Source organism: Rhinopithecus roxellana, chromosome 16 (assembly GCF_007565055.1).
Source record: "Rhinopithecus roxellana isolate Shanxi Qingling chromosome 16, ASM756505v1, whole genome shotgun sequence".
In the NCBI taxonomy this organism is placed as follows: Eukaryota; Metazoa; Chordata; class Mammalia; order Primates; family Cercopithecidae; genus Rhinopithecus; species Rhinopithecus roxellana.
Genome location: NC_044564.1, coordinates 89201758 through 89225447, shown reverse-complemented (window position 1 = coordinate 89225447; position 23690 = coordinate 89201758). Strand labels below are relative to the sequence as shown.

The 23690-nt window shown below is 43.1% G+C and overlaps 1 protein-coding gene across 1 annotated transcript in view; it reads right to left on the bottom strand.

The window, feature by feature from the left end:
• MFSD14B (major facilitator superfamily domain containing 14B) overlaps positions 1-17721 on the bottom strand; it is a 77360-nt gene extending 59639 nt beyond the window's left edge. The window contains exon 1 of the mRNA XM_030919157.1: positions 17364-17721. Within this exon, the coding sequence (XP_030775017.1) occupies positions 17364-17471 (108 nt within the window). The 5' untranslated portion in view covers positions 17472-17721. The remainder of the gene's footprint in view (positions 1-17363) is intronic.
• Between the last annotated feature and the right edge of the window lie 5969 nt (positions 17722-23690).

Below are 23690 nucleotides of genomic sequence, written 5' to 3'. Positions count from 1 at the left end.
AAACGTCAGCATTCCCAAGAGTTTCTTTAGAGTGTCCCTTCTCCCACCCCTCAATCTCCTGCTCTCTTTCAATCTTATGGGCTCAGCTGACACTACAACTTTGATACAAATAACCAGTGTCTCTACCTCCAACATCTCTCCCTGATTCCTATCTCTAGATTTTCTCACCACTCAGCCTCAAAAACACATGTCGGGAAAAAAGAAAGGGGGTTGTGGGGAGGCGCAATGGTTCATGCCTGTAATCCCAACACGTTGGGAAGCCAAGGCAGGAGGATCACTGGAGCCCAGGGGTTCAAGACCAGCCTGGGCAATTTAGTGAGATCTTGTCTCTACAAAAAAAAACAAAAAAACTTTTTTTGACATGGGGTCTCGCTCTGTTGCCCAGGCTGGAGTGCAGTGGCATGATCTTGGCTCACTGCAACCTCTGCCTCTTAGGTTCAAGGGATTCTCCTGCCTCAGCCTCCCGAGTAGCTGGGACTACAGGTCCCCACTACCACACCTGGTTAATTTTTTGCATATTTAGTAGAGATGGGGTTTCACTATGTTGGCCAGGCTGGTCTCAAACTCCTGACCTCAGGCGATCCGTCTGCCTCAGCCTCCCAAAGTGCTGGGATTACAGGCCTAAGCCCCCATATCTGGCCAAAATATTTTTTAAAGAGTTCACATCCAAGGGCAGTCAGCACTCTCAAAGTCAACAATACCAAAAGAAAACTAATTATAGTAATTAATTTCTCCTCCTGACTTCTCTAGTGATAGTACTGTACTAAGTTTTTACCTGATTACATTTTCTCATTCCCCAAAATTCAATCTGCTTCCAGCTCCTCTACTAGTTCCTTAACATCTCTCACATTAATCACCTTTCTTTTTCCTTTTTTTTTTTTTTTTTTCAAAGACAGCGTCTCACTCTGTTGCACAGGCTGGAGTGCAGTGGCCTGATCACAGCTCACTGCAGCCACAATCTCCCATGCTCAAGTGATCGTTCTGCCTCCCAGGTAGCTGGGACTACAGACACACACCACCAAGCTCAGCATTTTGTTTTGTTTTGTTTTGTTTTGTTTGTTTTTGGTAGAGACACTAGGCTGGTATCAAATTGTGGGGCTCCAGCAATCCTCCTGCATCTGCCTCCCAAAGTAATGGAATTACAGGTGTGAGCTACCATACCCAGCCAATCTTTTTCTACTAGGTCAAGACCCTGGTCCAGAAGCTCTTTTCTCCCAAGGTTTTGCCTCCTTATCAATCACTTAACTCTTGTGTCTCTCCACACTCAGGCATTGCATCAGATAAATCTTCCTGAAGAACAATCATGAGCATAGTTTCTCATTGTTCCCATGATCAAACTTGTGAAGAAAGGAAGTAATAAGCTATGTATAGTTACACAGGCAGCATTTGAATTGAGGTGCTCCTAATTCCTAGAGACTCTGCTCTTCATCAACCAGCCTTGCATGTATCAGTACTAACCAACTCTTTCCAGCCACTATCAAAAAACATTGTTTCATGCTCTGTGACATAAAGGAGAAGGAAAGAAAAGAAATTTAACGAAGTATTACATATTTCAAAACATAAATGTTCAAGCATGTCTACACTAGACAAAAATCAAAGCAGTCACATGTGCACATCCATATACGGGATCAACATGTGTCCTCAGGCATGTATAACATACTGGGCAACCCATTCTTTCATCTTCATAAGCTGAGCTCACTAATCCTCCCCCAATAAGATGAAAAATGAATGGACTGTCTTGATGCAGCTTCAACTATCATCTCCAAACAAAAAAAGCTCACAAACATCTCTCTCTCAAAATGACGTCCCAGCTACTTTTACTGACTAGAAAATAAGGACTTAGATGTCCTGGCAACACCTTCAATTCAACATATGAAAAGCATCCTACTCTACAAACTGCCTTTCCTTCCAACCATTCCAATTTCTATTAACGGATCCTGGTTACAGGGTTAGTCTGCATGACACTATCCATTATGCCTGTCTCCCTTATGAGTGGGGTAAACATTTTTTTTTTTTTTTTTTTTTTGAGACGGAGTCTCGCTCTGTCGCCCAGGCTGGAGTGCAGTGGCCAGATCTCAGCTCACTGCAAGCTCCGCCTCCCGGGTTCACGCTATTCTCCTGCCTCAGCCTCCCGAGTAGCTGGGACTACAGGCGCCCACCACCTTGCCCGGCTAGTTTTTTGGTATTTTTTTTAGTAGAGACGGGGTTTCACCGTGTTAGCCAGAATGGTCTCGATCTCCTGACCTCGTGATCCGCCCGTCTCGGCCTCCCAAAGTGCTGGGATTACAGGCTTGAGCCACCGCGCCCGGCCAGGTAAACATTTATCACACAAATGAGACACCTTTTTTTTTTTGTTTTTTTTTTTGAGACGGTGTCTCGCTCTGTTTCCCAGGCTGGAGTGCAGTGGCACAATCTCCTATCACTGCAAGCTCTGCCTCCCGGGTTCACGCCATTCTCCTGCCTCAGCCTTCTGAGTAGCTGGGACTACAGGCGCCTGCCACCACGCCCAGCGAATTTTTTGTATTTTTAGAAAAGATGGGGTTTCATTGTGTTAGCCAGGATAGTCTCGATCTCCTGACCTCATGATCCACCCGCCTCGGCCTCCCAAAGTGCTGGGACTACAGGTGTGAGCCACTGCACCCAGTTGAGACACTCTTAAAAGAGGGGTCAAGCATGGGGCTAATGCCTATAATCCCAGCACTCTGGGAGGCCGACATGGGAGCACTGCCTAAGGCCAAGAGTTTGAGACTATCCTGGGCAACATAGTAAGACCCCCATCTCTGCAAAAAAAATTAACAAATTAGCTAGGCATGGTGGTGCACACCTATAGTCCTAGCTACTCCAGAGGCTCAGGTGAGAGAATCACTTAAGCCCAGGAGTTTCAGGCTAAAGTGAGCCATTATCATACCAGTGCACTCCAGCCTGGGCAACAGGGCAAGATCTTGTCTCAAATAAATAAGGAATAAAAAGGGGTCCTTGTTAAGAATTAAGCATAGGCTGGGCGCAGAGGCTCACACCTGTAATGCCAGCACTTTGGGAGGCCAAGGCGGGCAGATCACTTGAAGTCAGGAGTTTGAGACCAGCCTGGCCAACATGGTGAAGCTTCATCCCTACTGGAAAAAATATATATATATACAAAAATTAGCTGGGGGTGACAGTGTATGCTTGTAGTCCCAGCAATTTGGGAGGCTGAGGCAAGAGAATCCCTTGAACGTGGGAGGCGGAGGTTGCAGCAAGCCGAGATCCCACCACCGCACTCCAGCCTGGGCAACAGTGAGACTCTGTCTCAAAAAAAAAAAAAAAACAGAATTAAGTGTAGACAAAAGGCATAAACTGAGATGTCTGATCACCCTACTTATGAAAAGCACACATAATATGGAAAAAATTATCAAGTAGAAGCAAGGAAACCTGAGTTCTATTTCTGGCTCTGCTGCTAACTATTAATAGCTTCCTGTCTTTAACCAATTTTCTGGCCTTTAGTGCTTTCATACATATACTGAGAAAACTAGGACTGGCGTCTAAGGCCCCTTATGGCCTCTAGTGCATATATATCTGAAAGCAGGATCAACTCACACAAAAGGGGGATCCTTAGACAGGCAATGAGGAAGGAGGGAAGACAGGTCAGAAAACAAGAAAGAGCTTGAGGTAACCCAAACAACCAGGACCAGGAAGTCTGTGAGGCAACGGTGTGTCTAACTTCCAGAATTCATGTATCATTTCCATTGGTCTTTCTATTTTTTTCTTTTGGCTTTGTAACCGACACATGTTTACTAGAAAACATATAAATGAAAATAAAGAAACAGGCAAGAAATTATATTAAAATCAACAAAAATCTCAATACCGGCAATGATCACTAGTGTTTTAAAGTTTGGTATAAACCCTTCCAGACATTTTTCCATGTAAATATATAAACGCATTTTTAATGCGATAAAAGTTGTGTAGCCAATTGACATAAAAATATATTCATCATATTCATATCAATAGGCATATAGTCATTTCATCACTTTTACTAGCAGCTTAGTACTCCACCTAATGTATGTGCCACAACTGTTTCACCAAGTCCCTTTTAAATTACAATCTTTCATGAATATATATAATTAATACATACATATCTCACAAATAAACGTCTGTGGTCTTGTCCCAATAGTGCCTTACAGTAAGTTCCCTGAAGAGTGACTGTCAGGTCAATGGGTATGGGCTTTTTTTTAGTGTACATTAACCGGCCTCCGTAAGTTCTCCACCCAAGCAGTATATAACAAAAGAATGGTAACTTAAGAATTTCTCTAAAGAATCTTCCCTCCTTCCTCATTGCCTGTCTAAGGATCCCCCTTTTGTGTGAGTTGATCCTGCTTTCAGTATTCAAGATGCCTAAAGCTAAAAAAAAACTCCACATTTCACTACACACCATCTTATGACTCTTTTTCATGACCCATGATACTCACATGTATCTGGCTGGCTAATAGTTTAAAATATAAAGCCACTATTTTTCTTCAGGGAACACATTACCATGTTACAGATCTTAAATGAAGTTTCTGTACTTCTACTGTATCACAGTATAAAGAGAGATTCTTCTACATTACGTGCAAAAGACACTTTCATTTAATTACTTATTTCAAAGATCTATGCACAAAGAACTACTAATATATAAAATTCATACTCTTTTGCTATTTTTAAATTGAAGCAATTAGTCAGATGAATAGTAATTACCAAGAAGCAGACTAACTACAGAATTTTAAATTTTTCTTCAGATCTCCTCCTGGCTTGACCTAATTTAACAATAGACAATGTAGAGCAGAGGAGCTATTTAGGCAGGAGTGACTACATGACAATGCCTAACTCTGTGACAGCACACAAATGACAACAAAAAACAATGCTCAGATAACTCAGGAGTCTTTTTCCTACCTCTACTGTTGAATATGAAAAACAAAATTTCCTACCTAGGCAACATAAGGAACTGAGCTGTCAAATAAAAATTAGATTTGAGAACAGAGATGAGGAAAGTCCCAGCTCCATTGTTCAGTCAGCCTGGTCACTTTCAGCAAGTCAATTTATCTCCATGTACTGATGTTTCTCACCATTAAATCATGCACTGCTCTACCACCTACTTCAAAGCTATCATGAGAATTGATGAGTCATAGTCAATAAAAACATATCACATTCCTTAGAACATTAATTAGAATATTCATGAATTCTAAAAAAAATTATAGCAAAACCAGGTGAGATACACTCACTCAATTAAGATCAAATTTAAAAGGCAGGAAAACATCCAGGTTTTTAGGTGCTTAGTTATTCTGCCTCAGTGGAAAGGTCTAATACTGTATATAAATAATATTAATATGATTTCTAGTAGAGCAGCAGATTTCAAAATAAAGTAAGTACAGAAAGGGATGTGGGAAGCATAGGAAAATGAAGATGGTGAGGGAAAAACTTTTTCACACCGTACATAGTGCCTTTCCTAGGAAGTGCCCCTTCCCACCCACCTTAATGAATGTCACAGTAGATATGAGAGTGTTCTCCATAAAAATATTGAGAGGATGGCCCAGAGCTGATGCGAAAGGAAAGAAAAGGTAGAAAACCACCAGGGCAAAATGGTAATATGCATATTGAAATACTGATTTTATAAGAGGAAGAAACTTTTAAGCCAGAGAGAAGACAACTGTTAATTTAAAATTAATATAAATGGATAGAAAAAAAGTCTGAAAAACTGAGTTTTTCATCCATCTCAAGAAAGAGCCACAAAATCCATCTTTAACAAAGTGGAAAAAAAAAGTTAATAGTAATCAAAATTACCCTACTGCTTTAGACAACCAAGACAAACAGGATGCCAGGCAATGAAGGACAGAGATCCCCGAAAATCAGGAAAGAAAAGATGAGCTGCTCTAGTAGGAAGAACCCAGACAAAGACCTGGAGGACAACTTCCTGAGTTGACATGAAAGTGAGAGCTAATGGAGAGCAAGGCAGAACAGAGTAATGGAGAGAAGAGAGAGAGAAGCCCAGAGATCTGCGGAAGATCCACTTCAAGAATTCAGCAGGGTACTGAAAAGCACATGCATGTGACATAATTACCAAAAACCAGGGAAAAAAATCTGACCAGTATACAGATCTGGCCCGATGTCACTCTGAGCCTATGCATGTTTCCACCAACTAACCTTAAAAACCTTATTTCACTCACATAGTGCTGAGTACAAAATCAGGAAAACCTTGCCTGGGTAGTGGAGAATAATTAGTCCTACAACGAGTACTGCTCCAAATGTGCCTAATAAGATAATTGCAGATTAGACAATGCAGAAAAACTATATAAACACATGATATGTTCTATACATACATGAAATTAAGAAAGTAATTTCATTTACAATAGCATCTAAAAGAAAAAAAAATACCTAAAAATAAATTTAACCAAGGAGGTGAAAGACTTACACACTGAAAACTGCAAATCGTTACCGAAAACAAATTTCACCTAAATAAAGACATTTATGTGCACAGGAAGGAAGACTTACTATCACTAAGCTATACTATTCAATGGGATTTACAGATTCAATACAATCCCTACACAGCAAGACCTTCTCTCAAAAAAATAAGTAAAGAATAAAAAGGTCATTATTAAGAATTAAGGGTCACCTCAAATTCATATGGAATTGCAAAGGACACCAAACAGCCAAAACAATCTTGAAAAATTACAAAATTGGAAAACGCACACTTCCTGATTTCAAAACTACAAAGCTACAGAGATCAAAACAGTGTGGTACTTGCATAAGGATAGACATACACCAATGGAGTAGAATGGAAACTCCAGAAATAAGCCGTGAATGGCCAACCGATTTTGAGTAATGGGGCCATAAAAGAAAGGTCTCTTGAACAAATGCTGTTAGAGCAACTAATTTTTCACATGTAAAAGAATAAAGCTGGACCCCCTACTTCACATCATATATGAAAATCAACTCAAAGGGATTAATGGCCTACACATAAGAGCTAAAAACATAAAACAGAGATAAATATTGGATTTGGTAATAGATTCTTATATATGACACTAAAAATACAAGAAAAGAGAGAGAAAGAAGTTGGGCTTTCTTAAACCACAAACTTTTAAAATGAACCAAAGACCTATCATTAGACTTAAAACTATAAAACTTAGAAGAAAACATAGGGCAAACGCTTCACGGTATGAATTTGGCAATGACTTCTTGGCTATAACAACAAAAACCCAGGCAACAAAGTAAAAATAGATAACACTTATTTTTACTTAAATAACCCAATTTAAAAATGGGCAAAGAGGCCAGGCATGGTGGCTCATGCCTGTAATCCCTGCACTTTGGGAGGCCCAGGCGGGTGGATCGCTTGAGCACAGGAGTTTTAGACTACCCTGGGTAACATGACAAAACTGCAACTCTACAAAAAATACAAAAATTAGCTGAGCATGCTGGTGCACGCCTGTACTCTCAGCTACTCGGGAGGCTGAGGTGGGAGGATCGCCTGAGCCTGGTGAGGTCGAGGGTCCCGAGCCGTGATCATGCCACTGCACTCCAGCCCTGAGCAAGAGAGAGAGACCATGTCTCCAAAAAAAAAGAGGAAAATTCTGACACATGGCACACACGGACAAACCTTGAGGACATTATGCGAGGTGAAATAGGTCAATCATAAAAAGGTATGGATGAATACCGTATGTTTCCATATATATGAGGTATCTAAAGCAAGTCAAACACATAGAAACAGAAAGGAGAATAGTGATTGTCAGGGAATGGGAGGGTGGCAAAAAATGGAAAGTTGTTGTTTCATGGGTATAGAATTTGTTTTGAAAGAAGAAAAAGTTCTGGAAATTGGCTGCAGAACAATGTGAATATACTTACACTACTGAAGTCTACACTTAAGAATGGTTAAGATGGTAACTTCTTTGCTATGTGTATTTTACCACAATTAAACAATTTTTTTACATCAACTATATTTCTATATAATGGCAACAAACAATTGCAAATTTAAATTTAAAAAATTTACATTTATGTAATGATACCATTGACAATAACGTCAAGAAATACGAAACGGAATAATCTGACAAAAGATGGGAAAGACATGTCAACTGAAAACTACAAAACTCAGCTGAAAGAAATTACAGATCTAAAATAAATGGAGATATTACATTCATGCTTCAGAAGACTTGATCAATTCTTCCCAAACAGATCTTCAGGGCAAAAGAATACCAATGACAATCCCAAAATGTTTTCTTGTGGAAATTGCCAGGCTAATTCTAAAATGCAAAGACACAGAATCACTAAAACGACTTTAAAAAATAACAAGATCAGGGGACTAACCTAGTTTTCAAGTCTTATGAACCTCCAGTAATCAAGACTGCATGGTATTGATGTAAATACAAATAGATCAAAGGAACAGAATTAAGAGTTCAGAGACTGACTGATACACAGACAACTGATTTTTGACAAAGATGCAAAAGCAAGCTGGGTGCGGTGGCTCACGTCTGTAATCCCAACACTTTGGGAGGCTGAGACGGGCAGATCACGAGGTCAGGAGTTCAAAGACCAGCCTGACCAACGTGGTAAAACCCTGTCTCTATTAAAAATACAAAAATTAGTCAAGCATGGTGGCATGTGCTTGTAATCCCAGCTACTCAGGAGGCTGAGTCAGAAGAATCACTTGAACCTGGGAAGTGGAGGTTACAGTGAGCCAAGATTGCGCCACTGCACTCTAGCCTGGGCGACAAGACAAGATGCCATTTCCAAAAAAAAAAAAAAAAAAGATGCAAAAGCTATTCAATAAATAAAAACGTTTTTTTCAGCAAATGAACAACTGATTATTCATAAATAATTTCCATCTTTATCTTGCACCATATAAAATGGTAATCAAAACGAAACATAAACCCAATTGTAAAATCTAAAACTATAAAGCTTCCATAAACATAGAAGGAAGGCCAAGCACAATGATTCACGCCTGTAATCCCAGCACTTTTGGAGGCCAAGGCGGGTGGATATTAAGGTCAGTAGACTGAGCTCACACCTGAAATCCCAGCACTTTGGGAGGCTAAGGTGAGTAGATCACAAGGTCAGGAGATAGAGACCATCCTGGCTAACACGGTGAAACCCCGTCTCTACTAAAAATACAAAAAATTAGCTAGGCATGGTAGCAGATGCCTATAGTTCCAGCTACTTGGGAGGCTGAGGCAGGAGAGTGGCATGAACCCGGGAGGCGGAGCTTGCAGTGAGCTGAGATTGCACCACTGCACTCGAGCCTGGGTGACAGAGTGAGACTCTGTCTCAAAAAATAATAATAATAATACAAAAAAAAAATTAGCCAGGCGTGGTGGCATGCACCTGCACCTGTAGTCCCAGCTACTTGGGAGGCTGAGGCAGGAGAATCGCTGGAACCCAAGAGATGCAGATTGCAGTGAGCCGAGATTGTGCCACTGCACTCCAGCCTGGGCAACAGAGCATGAGACTCCATCTAAAAAAAAGAAAAAATAGAAGGAAATTCCTATGATTTGGGATTAGGCAACAATTTCTTAAATATGAAACCAAAACCCTGATCTATAAAAGAAAAAATTGATAAATTTCATCAAAATTTAAAATTCCTGTTCTTCAAGACACTGCTGAGAGAATGAAAAGATCAACCACAGACTAGAATGTATTTGCAAATCATTTGACAAGGGACTTGCATCCCAAATATATAAAGAACTCTCAGAACTCAATTATAAGAAGACAACCAACCAACAACAACAACAACAAAATTGGCAACAGACAAGAAAAGACATTTTGCCAAAAGGGATATACAGATGACATATAAGCTTAGGGAAGATGGGCACATGGCTCACCCCTGTAATCCCAGCACTTTGGGAGGCTGGGGCAGGTGGACTACTTGAATCCAGGAGTTCAAGACAAGTCTGGGCAACATAGCAAGACCCCATCTCTACAAAAAATTAAAAAATTAGCTGGGTATGGTGGCATACGCCTGTAGTCCCAGTTACTCGAGAGGTTTAGGTGGGAGAATTACCTGCGCCCAGGTGAGCCAAGATCATGCCACTGCACCCCAGCCTGGGAAACCAAAGTGAGACTCTGCCAGAGGCAAAAAAAAAAAAAAAAAAAACTTGGCCGGGCACAGTGGCTCACGCCTGTAATCCCAGCACTTTGGTTTGGGAGGCCGAGATGGGCAGATCACAAGGTCAGGAGATCCAGACTATCCTGGCTAACACAGTGAAACCCTGTCTCTACTAAAAATACAAAAAAATTAGCCAGGCATGCTGGTAGGCACCTGTAGTCCCAGCTACTCAGGAGGCTGAGGCAGGAGAATGGCGTGAATCCGGGAGGCAGAGCTTGCACTGAGCCAAGATCAAGTCACTGCACTCCAGCCTGGGCAAGAGAGTGAGACTCCGTCTCAAAAAAAAAAAAAAACTATGGAAAGATACTGAATACCACTAGCCATAGAGAAGCACAAATTAAAAGAACAATGAGACATCACTAAAGACCAATTGGAAGGGCTAAAATTGGCCAGGTGTTGGTAAGGATATGGATGAACTAGAATTATCATACAGTGCTAGCTGCAATGTAATACTGTACAATTACTTTTAAAATAATTAGTTTGGCAATTTATTTTATTATTTTTTTAAAGACGGGGGTCTCACCATGTTGCCCAGGCTGGTCTCAAACTCCCGGGCTCAGGCAATCCTCCTGCCTCGGCCTCCCAAAGTGCTGGGATTACAAGCATGAGCCACCATGCCCGGCCAGCCGTTTCTTAAAAAGTTAAATACATCTACCATATGACCCAGCCATTCCACTCCTATTTACTTTTAAAAAAGTGTATTCTGTACAAAGATTGGCACACAGATGTTCACAGCAGCTTTATTTGTAATAGCCAAAAACTGGTGAGAAGCCGAAAGTCCATCAACAAGGGAATGTACAAATGTGGTTCATCCACAAAATGGAATACTACTCTGTAATTTAAAAGAATGAACTGTGGATTTACATAACATTGATAAATATCAAAATAATTTAGGCTGAACTTTTTAAAAGCCAAAAAGGAGAATATGCTGTATTTATAAAATAACAACAACAAAAAAATGCTAGAAAATTCAAACCAGCCAGGCGTGGTGGCTCACGCCCATAATTCCAGCACTTTGGAAGGCCGAGGCGGGCAGATCGCCTGAGGTCAGGAGTTTGAGACCAGCCTGACCAACATGGAGAAACCCCGTCTCTACTAAAAATACAAAATTAGCCAGGCATGGTGGCGCATGCCTGTAATCCGTACTACTGGGGAGGCTGAGGCAGGAGAATCACTTGAACCCGGGAGGCGGAGGTTGCAGTGAACCATTATCGCGCCACTGCACTCCAGCCTGGGCAACAAGAATGAAACTCCATCTCTAAAAAACAAACAAACAAACAAACAAACAAAAAAGGGAAGAAAATTCAAGCCAATATATAGTGACAGAATAGATGAATTATTGCCTGGAAATGGAGGTGCAGAGGGACGTAAAAACAAACATTTGTGGGTGATGAATATGTTTACTATCTTGATTATGATAATGGTTTCACAGGTGTACAGACATGTCGCACACAAAACTGTGCACTCCAAACACATACAGTTCATTTTATGTCAATTAAACTGAATAAGGTTGTTTAAAAAGGACAAGCAAATACAAAGCTAACTATAAAAAAGTCAGACTAGGGCTGGGCACAGTGGCTCACACCTGCAATCCCAATGCTTTGGGAGGCCAAAGCAGGAGGATTATTTGAAGCCAGGAGTTCAAGACCAGCCTGGACAACAAAACAAGATGGCATCTCTACAAATAAAAATTTAAAAATTTGCCAGTCATGGTGGGACGTACGTGTAGTCCCAGCTACCAGGAAGGTGAGGCAGGAAGATCACTTGAGCCCAGGAGTTCCCAGCTGCACTGAGCCATAATCACACCACTGCACTCCAGCCCGGATGAAAGAGCAAGACTCTTGTCTCAAAAGTAAAAAAATAAATTAATACACATTAAGAATAGATTTCTCTTCAATTCTCACAGAACAGTGCTCTTGCTATGCCATAACCTCTTTCTCCATAGCATATCTGACGATTTCATAACCACTTGTGAAAGTTCTACGACATGCTGAACTGGAGGAAGGGAAGAGGGAAAGGGGAAGACAGAATACATGTAAGAAACCGAGAAATTTCTTTCTTTCTTTTTTTTTTTTTTGAGACGGAGTCTCGCTCTGTAGCCCAGGCTGGAGTGCACTGGCCCGATCTCGGCTCACTGCAAGCTCCGCCTCCCAGGTTCATGCCATTCTCCCGCCTCAGCCTCCCGAGTAGCTGGGACTACAGGCGCCCGCCACCACGCCCGGCTAATTTTTTGCATTTTTAGTAGAGACGGGGTTTCACCGTGTTAGCCAGGATGGTCTCGATCTCCTGACCTCGTGATCCACCTGCCTCAGCCTCCCAAAGTGCTGGGATTACAGGCATGAACCACCAGGACCCAGCTGAAACTGAGAAATTTCAAAAATGCTTCCATAGGGTAATAAAGTATGTTTACATGTATACAGCCAACAGGATACCTAACAGTAAGAAAAAATTAATGTATTCCTGTTATGCAGAGGAGGTTGTATGCACTTTTACCATTACCATTGAATACTTTCCTGGATATTCTAGTTCATTTAACATCAAAATGACATATAAAATTATCAGCACATGCAATATTTGTGAATATCCAGAAGATGCTAGAAAATTAAATATTTTTTGAAAGATAAAGCACAAGTTACCAATGCAGAGTACCAGCCAGGCATGGTGGCTCATGCCTATAATCCCAGCACTTTCGAGAGGCTTAGGCTGGAGGATTACTTGAGGCCAGGAGTTCAAGACAAGCCTGGACAACATAGTGAGACCCAATCTCTACAAAAAAATTTAAAAACTAGCCAGGCATAGTGCCACATGCCTATAGTCCTTGTTACTAGGGAGGCTGAGGCAGGAGGATCATTTGAACCCAGGAGTTCAAGGTTACAGCAAGCTATGATTGTGCACCACAGAACTCCAGCCTGGATGACAGAGTGAAGCCCCACTTCTTTAAATGAAAAAAAAAAAAAAAAGTGGGGGGGCCAGGCACTGTGGCTCACGCCTGTAATTCCAGCACTTTGGGAGGCCAAGAAGGGTGGATCACCTGAGGTCAGGAGTTCAAGACCAGCCTGACCAACATGGAGAAACCCCGTCTCTACTAAAAATACAAAATTAGCCAGGCACGGTGGCACATGCCTGCAATCCCAGCTACTCAGGAGGCTGAGGCAGGAGAATCACTTGAACCCAGGAGGCGGAGGCTGCAGAGAGCCGAGATTGCACCATTGCACTCCAGCCTGGGCAACAAAAGCAAAACTCTGTCTCAAAAAAAAAAAAAATGTACACCAAGAATCCCTACAGAAGGTGAAAAGAGCCCAAGAGGTCATTATTCACAACTTTATGCCAATTAATTTGACATTTTAGAGAAAATGGGCAAATTGCCAACAAAACACAACTTCCTGAAACTGACAGAACTAAAAATCAAACAGAAAACCTACACTGTTCTAGAATTAACCTCCAAAAGGCCAAGAACTACAAAGTTCTAGAACTGTATTACCAATCTTAGACAAACTCTTCTGGAGAATAGAAAACCAAACTATCCAACTTGTTTTTAAGGCAGATACCATTTGGATATCTGTCTCCTCCAAATCTCATGTTGAAATGTGACCCCCAATGTTGGAGGTGGGGCCTAGCGGCAGGTGTTTGGGTCATGGTGGCTGATCTCTGCTCAGTTGTGTGGTGTCCTTCTCGCGGTAATGAGTAAGTTCTAGCTCCATTAGTTACCACAAGATCTGATTGGTTTTGTTTATTGTATGTTTTTGAGACAGAGTCTCACTCTGTCACCCGGGGTGGAGTGCAGTGGCGCCTCCCAGTTTCAAACGATTCTCCCGTCTCAGTCACCCAGGAAGCTAGGAATACAGGCATGCACCATCACATCCGGCTAATTTTTGTATATTTAGTAGAGACAGGGTTTCACTATGTTGGCCACGCTGGTCTTGAACTGCTGACCTTAAGTGATCCACCGAATGCGGCCAAGATCTCATTGCTAAAAGGAGCCTGGCACCTCCTCCCCTCTCTCTTGCTCCCTCCCCCACACATGATAAGCTGCTTCCCCTTCACCTTCTGCCATGATTGCAAGCTTTCTGAGGCTCTCACCAGAAGTAGATGCTGGTGCCACACTTCCTGTACAGACTAAAGAACCTCTTTTCTTGATAAATTCCTCAGTCTCAGCCTCCGCCTCCCAGGTTCAAGCGATTCTCCTGCCTCAGCCTCCTGAGTAGCTGGGACTACAGGCACACGCCACCATGCCCAGCTAACTTTTGTATTTTTATAGAGACAGGATTTCAACACATTGGCCACGATGGTCTTGATCTCTTGACCTCGTGATACGCCCACGTCGGCCTCCCAAAGTGCTGGGATTACAGGTGCGAGCCACCGTGCCCAGCTGCATACCTCCCTTTTCTAGAAGGAAATGATCTCTTGGAGCAAATACTTGATTCTCTTTTATTTTTCAGATTATGACATCTCTTTGCCAGTATCTTTTTCTGGTCAATATACCTTTTTGCCAAACAAGGTAGAAAAAAGTTGAAGGGCCAGGCACAGTGGTTCTAACCTGTAATCTCAACACTGGGAGGCTGAGACAAGAGGATCATTTGAGCCCAGGAGTTTGAGTCCAGCCTGGGAAACAGAGCAAGACTCCATCTCTACAAAAGTAAATTAAAAAAAAAAAAAAAAAAAAAAAAGTCAGGCATGGTGGCACATATCTGTTGTCCCAGCTACTCAGGAGGCTGAGGTGAGAGGATTGCTTGAGCCCAAGAATTTAACGCTGCAGTGAGCCATGACTGGCCACTGAATCCCAGCCTGGATGACAGAGCAAGACCCTATCGCAAAAAAAAAAAACAAAAAAGAAAAAAGTTATCAGCTGGACAATCTTCCCTGTGATTACTAGTAGCATGTAAGAACCTGAAATCGTGAGTGTCACTGAAACCAAGCTGTAAGGAAATTCCAACACATTAAAATGAAATCAATTCATACAGGGGCTACAGGACACAGCACCCGGAGGTGACATTAGAAACTGCAAACAGGAAAAATGCATAATTCAGGGGTACTAGCATATGACACGAACATACATCATCAAAAGCATTCACTGTTCTCCCAACGTCCACGCACTCAGAAAAACACTGCTACCTGCTCACGCTAGTCTTCTATCTACAGCAAACACGAAGAAAACTCAGTATTCATCAGTTTATTAACAGCAACTCCATGCGTTCTCAGAGAGGAGGAAAGATCAGGCAGGAATTTACCCGTGCCCAAAATCAGGTTACCATCAGGATCCAACGGAGAAGGAATTGGGGAATAAACTGAATCTAGGTTTTTTTGAGTAAACATCCCTCACAAATTTCTGCTCTTAGGCACATAAATTTAGCAACTTTAATTTTTAGGTTGGGGTCTAGTTCCTGTCAACATTAGGAAATGGCAGACAACTACTCCTTTTATCACGGTCAAAAGATCACCTACAGATTGTGATCGTTCAATCATACATGCGAAGATTATTTAAAAATAATAACATTAATATGTATTAAGGGCTTACTAGATGCCAAGTTGCAGCAACCCTTACAACCCTATGAGGTAAATGACATTATTAATCAGGAGTTACGTTAACTTACCAAACTGTGGAAACTGGGATTCCAAGCATGCTCGTCTAATCACTATGCTAATAATGCTCCAACCTGCCAATTTATTTTTTATTCTGTAAGTCATAAGGAGCCAATGAAAAAAATTAAGGACAGCAGTAATGATCATCTTCACATGCTAGAACACACTACTCAGCCATGTGCAAGGTGGACTGACGCTGGGGTGAGCAAGGGTCTTGAAAGAGATAGTCCCAAGTCTGGGTCAAAAATGCTGAGGAAATGAGCACAAGAATGCATAGGAGATGATAAAAACCTAAAATCTGTATCTAATAAACTTAGCTGGACTTTCTGGTTTTTTTAAGTATGGGAAGGGATGAAGGAAGGTACCTCGCAGGTTACTAGCTGGGCCACCGGTTAGTTATTACTGTCCATCAATTCATGGAAGACAGAAGACAGAAGGAGGAACTGGTGCTTTAGTTTTGTGTAGCAAGCAGGAAGAGGACAAGTCTACCTAACACGAATCAAAATGAGAGAAAGCAATTCTACAGAATTCCTCTCCCCCGACAAGATAAGCTTCTCATATTACAGATCTTAACTTTGAATGCTTTTCAAAACTAGGGAGTCACTTGGGCTGGGAGGGGACTTCAACTAAGTCCTCATTTTACAGATTAGGCACTGAGGAGCAAGGCTGTTTCAATACCCTGTCCAGAGTGCGCACTGTTCAGGCAAAATCAGGACGAAAAACCAGCTCTGCCGGCTCCGTTCTACCTAGTGCTCCTCCTGCTTCACCTGCCCTCCCAAACTAATAGGGATTTACATCCCCCAAATACGTTCATGTAAACACTTAGCATTCTTCAACTAAAAACAAAATCAGGTATGTACGCTAAAAATCTAAAGCCAAAAAGCATGTATTTAAATTTCTACTTTTCTTTGGGAAAACTTTCCCATTGTGTCAGAGTTTCTATTCACTGTAACATTCTCTATATTTCGGGTACTAAGACCAAAAAACAAAAAGTCCTCTTTAAGCTTAGGCCTTAAGAAACGACAAACCCTCTCGGATATTCCACCATATGAAACCACTGACACAGACAAGGCCTGTTCTGCCGAAACCAGGCCAATTAAGTCAGGGCCCAATTGCTTCTGTATTATTGTCAGAAGCCATCTCGACCTCAAGTAAAAGTAAAACTGGAGAAAGAGGCCGGCCTAACTTGCTCCTCAGCTGGTCCCCAGCAACGCCCCTGAAACTCTGCTCCCCGTCGCTGCGACCGCCCCTCCGACGCCGGGAGGACACGGAAGGAGCAGCGAGGCGCTGCCCGGCATCTGCCGCCAACTTCCCGGTCGACGGTCTGATTCAAATGCTCCCTACCCGTTTTCCATGTAGACTTGGGCAGAAACTGCGCCAGGAAAACTGTTATCCACTGTTACAGGGATGGAGAACTCTGGAATAACCAAACGACTACTTATATTCACTGTCCCATGTCTAGCGCCTTTTGAAACAATAACCAAATCCTGTAAAGTTCTGTCTGCAATGAGCAGTCAGTAGGGAAACCCTGTATTCGTGATGAATTCGCCTCCCCCTCCACGGAAAAAGACCCGCTTTCCGAGAGCCGAAGCCCCTGCCCAGAGCGACTGGCTCGCGGGCCCCAGGTGCGACCCCACCCAGCCTTCCCGGGATTCAGGCCGCCCCGCCCCGCGCCCGCGCTCACCCAGCTGCTCCCCGCGGCCTGCGCGCCCGCGCGCTTCTCCGGCATGGCTCCCGCCTCAGGCTCCGACGCCGCCTTCTCCTCCGGCTCCGGCGGCGGCTCCACGCTCATGCCGCGGCCATGCCCGCGCCAGCTCGGGGCGCTCCGGGACGACGGCGACGCCGCGGAAGCGGCGGCGGTGCCCGCGCCCTCATGGGCTCTGCGGCCCGCGGCGGCCTGCGGGTCGGGCGGCGGCGCCAGCGGCGGCGCCGAGGGCTGAGGAGGCGGCGGAGGCTGAAGCTGCGGGTCAGGTTAGCAAAAGACCGCAGCTCTAGTAACCAACCACTTAGCAAACCACTCCGACCCCGACTCTCGCAGTTGCCGGCGGCGTCAGGGGCGGGCTGGATGGTCAAGCAACTGTGCCCCGTCCCGCCTCCCCACAGGCGGGCGCCAGGCAGGAGGCCCCGCCCCGCACCCCAGCTCCCGCCTCTAGAACGGGTCCCGAGCCTGAGTAGCCTCTAGCGACGCCACGCCCACTTCAGACCGCGCCTTCACCTCGCGACTGGCGCCTTGGCGTCAGGACTTCGCGGCGCGCGGGAAATACGTCATCTCGAGAACCCCCTTCGTCTGATTTCTTTTTCCGGAGAGTGGACTGAGCCTAGCACGTGGGGAGGAGCAAACTCGGGGGGGTTTGGTAGTGATTGCAGTACAGTTTTGGTCTTGGTTTGCGCCAACCCACCAACTTCTCAAGTTTTTCTATGATTCTCCAAGAAGAAAATAATATAATAGCAATGTTTCCCAAACGTACTTGAACACTTTTTATTCTTGAAACATGATTAATATCTTGCAGAATGTGTAGGACACAGTTGGAAAAGCCTGGCTTTTTATGTTTATTTAATTTGAAAGATATTTACGTAATACTGAAGTATAAAAAAGCCTAGAGGCCTGGTGCAGTGGCTCACGCCTGTAATCCCAGCACTTTGGGAGGCCGAGGCGGCTGGATCACCTGAGGTCAGGAGTTAGAGACCAGCCTGGCCAACGTGGTGAAACCCTGTCTCTACTTAAAAAAAAAAAAAAACACCAAAAAAATTAGCCGGGCTTGGTGGCCCACGCCTGTAATCCCAGCTACTCGGGAGGCTGAGGCAGGAGAATAGTTTGAACCTGGGAGCCGGAGGTTGCAGTGAGCCAAGATAGCATCACTGCACTCCAGCCTGGGTGACAGAGTGAGGCTCTGTCTCAAAAAAAAAAAAAAGAAAAAAAAGAAAAGGCTACAAAACAATAATATATTTTGATCTTTTTACAAACATCAATAGAAAAAAGAATAAAATTTCTATTAACAAGATTAATAATTTTAATTGAATTAAAGTTATTTCATTTAAGAATTTCTTCAGGCCGGGCTGGGTGGCTCACGCCTGTAATCCCAGCACTTTGGCAGGCAGAGGTAGGCGGATTGCCTGAGGTCAAGAGTTCCAGACCAGCCTGGCCAACATGGTGAAAACACATCTCTACTAAAAATACAAAAATTATCCAGCCGTGGTGGTGGGCACCTGTAATCCCAGCTACTTGGGAGGCTGAGGCAAGAGAATCGCTTGAACCCAGGAGGCGGAGGTTGCAGTGAGCCGAGATGGTGCCACTGCACTCCAGCCTGGGCGACAGCGTGAGACTTCGTCTAAAAAAAAAAAAAAGCCTCTCTTTCTCTTCCCACCCACCACCCCCAAACACACACACACACTTTGCAGAAGTCTTTGACTGTTACTTTTTATTTGAGACAGAGTCTCGCTCTGTTACCCAGGCTACAGTCACCCAGCCTAGATCAGTGGCGTGATCTAGGCTGACTGCAACGTCTGTCTCCCGCATTCAAGCGACTCTCCTGCCTGAGCCTGTGGAGTAGCTGGGATTACAGGTGCACGTCACCACGCCCAGCTAATTTTTGTATTTTTAGTAGAGACGGGGTTTAACCATGTTGACTGGGCTGGTCTTGAATTTCTGACCTCAAGTGATCCGCCCCCTCAGACTCACCATGCTGGCCTGGCCTTTTTTTTTTTTCCCCCGAGACAAAATTTCGCTCTTGTCGCCCAGCCTAGATCAGTGGCTCAATCTCGGCTCACTGCAACCTCTGCCTCCCGGGTTCAAGCAATTCTCCTGCCTCAGCCTTTCGAGTAGCTGGGATTACAGGTGCATGCCACGACATGACTAACTTTTATATTTTTAGTAGAGACAAGTTCACCATGTTGGCCAGGCCAGCATGGTTGACGAATGGATGGGCCAGGTGCAGTGGCTCAGGCCTGTAAGGCCTTTGGGAGGTCGAGGTGGGAGGATCACTTGAGACCAGGAGTTCAAGAGAAATAGGTAGAGTTATGCATCTACCACCACACGACCCTAAATATTCCCTTGTGTGGTCACTTTGTAATCAACAGAAAGGGGAAAATGATATTGAATTCATCACTTTTATATATAATTTGAATCTTTTTAAAAGTATGATGCAATTGAGTTGTTCAATAATGTATGTGAGTCTCCTTGTACTGGCAGTTGTCTGCTGGGAAGGAAATCCAGAGCTGGCACCTGCATGGCCCAGATGCCAGCCAAGGTGTATAAAGCAATACCTCCACATGGTCACATGGTATCTTTGCTGCTCTTTCTGCACCTGTCTGCTGTTCCCTGTGTGAAAGGACATCAGACTGTCTTACGATAATTGTCTAAATGTTTAAAACACACTTCACTTAATTTTGTTTGTTCCAAGCACTACTTTGTAATTGCAATTGTAACCTAATATGTTAAGATAAACTTATTTTCACAGATTTTTTTTTTCATTTTGAGATGGAATAATCGCTCTCTCACCCAGGCTGGAGTGTGGGGTGCAGTGGTGCAATTTCGGCTCACTGCAACCTCCGCCTCTCAGGCTCAAGCAATTCTCCTATCTCAGCTTCCCAAGTAGCTGGGATTACAGGTGCATACTACCACACCCAGATAATTTTTTTTTTTTTTTTTTTTTTGAGATGGTGTCTTGCTCTGTCGCCCAGACTGGAGTGCAGTGGTGCGATTTTGGCTCACTGCAACCTCTGCCTCCCGGGCCCAAGCGATTCTCCTGTCTCGGCCTCCCAATAGCTTGGGACCACAGGCGCATACTACCAGACCCAGATAATTTTTTTTGTTTTTTCAGACGGTATCTCACTCTGTCACCTAGGCTAGAGTATAGTGGCACAATATCAGTCCACTGCAACCTCCACCTCCCGAGTTCAAACAATTCTCTGGCCTCAGCCTCCTGAGTAGCTGGGATCACCACGACGCCCGGCTAACTTTTGTATTTTTAGTAGAGATGCGGCTTCACCATGTTGGCCAGGCTGGTCTCAAATTCCTGACCTCAGGTGATCTGCCCGCTTTGGTCTCCCAAAGTGCTGGGATTACAAGGGTAAGCCTAGCAACAGATTTTAGTTTAAGATAAAGTTCTAATCAAAACTTGTTTTCAGTATTTGCAATGCATAATGAGTCCTATTTGAGAGTATTCAGTTTGGTTGGCGCTTTTTTTTTTTTTCATGGAGAACTATCCTTACTGAACCTCCTCAATGATTTGCCTTCCATTCAGCACTAGGCTAAAAGGCAGATGTGAATTGCCATCTGAAAAAAAAGTATATTTGGCAATTATACATACCAAGATGATTCAGAGTCAGAAGGACCAGGCAAACATTTTATAAAAAGGGTGGGATTTTAGTTAGAATGGTGATCATTAAAAAGTCAGGAAACAACAGATGCTGGAGAGGATGTGGAGAAATAGCAATGCTTTTACACTGTTGGTGGGAGTGTAAACTAGTTCAACCATTGTAGAAGACAGTGTGGTGATTCCTCAAGGATCTAGAACTAGAAATATCATTTGACCCAATGATCCCATTACTGGGTATATACCCGGGGGATTATAAATCATGCTACTATAAAGACACCTGCACATGTATGTTTATTGTGGCACTATTCACAATAGCAAAAACGTGGAACCAACCCAAATGTTCATCAATGATAGACTGGATTAAGAAAATGTGGCACATATACACCATGGAATACTATGCAGCCATAAGAAAGGATGAGTTCATGTCCTTTGTAGGGACATGGATGAAGCTGGAAACCATCATTCTGAGCAAACTATCACAAGGACAGAAAACCTTGACACAGGGCAGGAAACATCACACACGAGGGCCTGTTGTGGAGTGGGGGGTAGGGGGAGGGATAGCATTAGGAGAAATACCTAATGTAAATGATGAGTTAATGGGTGCAGCAAACCAACATGGCACATGTATACCTATGTAACAAACCTGCACATTGTGCCCATGTACCCTAGAACTTAAAGTGTAATAATAATAATAATAAGGTGGAATTTTGAGTGACCCAGGCAAAGGGTTTATTCTACAATGTGTGTGAATCATGTAAAAAGTAGGAATGTAAGGACATTTTTCCTTGCCCTACTTCTGTTTCACATGCTAGAAATGTATGCAGCATGCTGCCTGCTGTCCCTGTAGTCTTCACAACCGTCTCCATGCCAGAAGCAGGAACTGCTGATGTAAGTCAACTCCTCTTTTTCCTTGTCACCCTCGCATAGTCAATGATCAAATCTTGCTTATGCCCTTTCTCACGTCCTATCTCTTTCACCACTCGTACATCAAAGTCAGATTGTTCTACGCCTGCTTACTGCCTTAGTTCATACCCTTCCAATTTCTCAGTAGTTTGCTGTATATCTTTGGGTTCACTTCTACTTATGCATGTACTCTTCACACAGAATTAGTCTTTCTCACCAAAAGCAATTGTGACAAAAGCAAAAATTGACAAATGGGATCTAATTAAATGTAAGAGCTTCTACATAGTTAAGAAACTATCAATAGAGTAAACGACCTACAGAATGGGAGAAAATTTTTGCAAACTATGCATCTGACAAAAGTCTAATATCCAGCCTCTATTAATATAAGGAACTCAAACAAATCAACAAGAAAAAAAAACCAACCCCATTAAAAAGTAGGCAAAGGACATGAGCAGACAATTTTCAAAAGAAAACATACCTGCGGCCAATGAACATATAAAAAAAAGCTCAATATCACTTATCATTAGAGAAATGCAAATCAAAACCACAGTGAGATACCATCTCACACCAGTCAAGATAGCCATTATTAAAAAGTCAAACAATAACAGATTCTGACAAGGTTGCAGAGAGAAGGGAATGCTTTTACACTGTTGGCGGGAGTGTAAATTAGTTCAAATCATTGTGGAAAGCACTGTGACAATTCCTTGAAGAGCTAAAAACAGAACTATCATTCAACGTAGCAGTCCCATCACTGGGTATATTACCCAGAGGAATATAAATCATTCTATCATAAAGACACATGCACATGTATGTTTATGGTGGCACTATTCACAATAGCAAAGACATGGAATCAACCTAAACAGCCATCAATGACAGACTGGATAAAGAAAATGTGGTACATACATGCCATGGAATAGTATGCAGCCATAGGAAATAATAAGATCATATCTTTTGCTTGACCACTCATGGAGCTAAAGGCTATTATCCTTAGCAAACTAGCACAGAAACAGAAAACCAAATACCACATGTTCTCACTTATAGGTGGAAGCTAATTGATAAGAACTCAATGACACAAATAGGGGAACAAGAGACAGTGGGGACTGCTTGAGGGTGGAGGGTGGGAGGAGGGAGAGGATTTGAAAAAAAATAACTATTGGGTATTAGGCTTAGTACCTGGGTGACAAAACAATCTGTACAACAAACCCCCATGACACTAGGTTACCTATATAACAAACCTGCACATGTACCCCTAAACCTAAAAGTTTGAAAAAAAATGGTCTTTCTGAAATACAAATCTATCTTACTACGTCACTTTCTTGCTAAAAATTCTTCAAGATATCCCATTTTCATGAAGGAAAAGCCTCTGGCGCGTTAGCATGACATGAATGCCTCAGGCTCTGGCCTCTGCCCACCTGTCAGCCTTCTCTCCTGGCATTTTTCTACACCCATGTCATTGGGCTCCCATCACATGTGAGGCTCCCTCAGTCTGAAATAGCCTCTTTCTCCTTCTCCTCCAGCCATTTGTCTAATTCCTGTTAAGACTCAGCTCAAGTATGGTCTCCACCAGGTCTTCTCCAAGTTTCCCTTTCCATATTGCAAAACCTTTCCTTGCACCTTCTGGACACTTTGTTTAGATTTCTGTCAACATATAGTTCTCTGAATGTTAAAAAAAAAAAAAAAATACATAATCTTGTTGGGCGCGGTGGCTCACGCCTGTAATTCCAGCACTTTGGGAGGCCAAGGCAGGCAGATCACTTGAGGTCAGGGGTTTGAGACCAGCCTGGCCAACA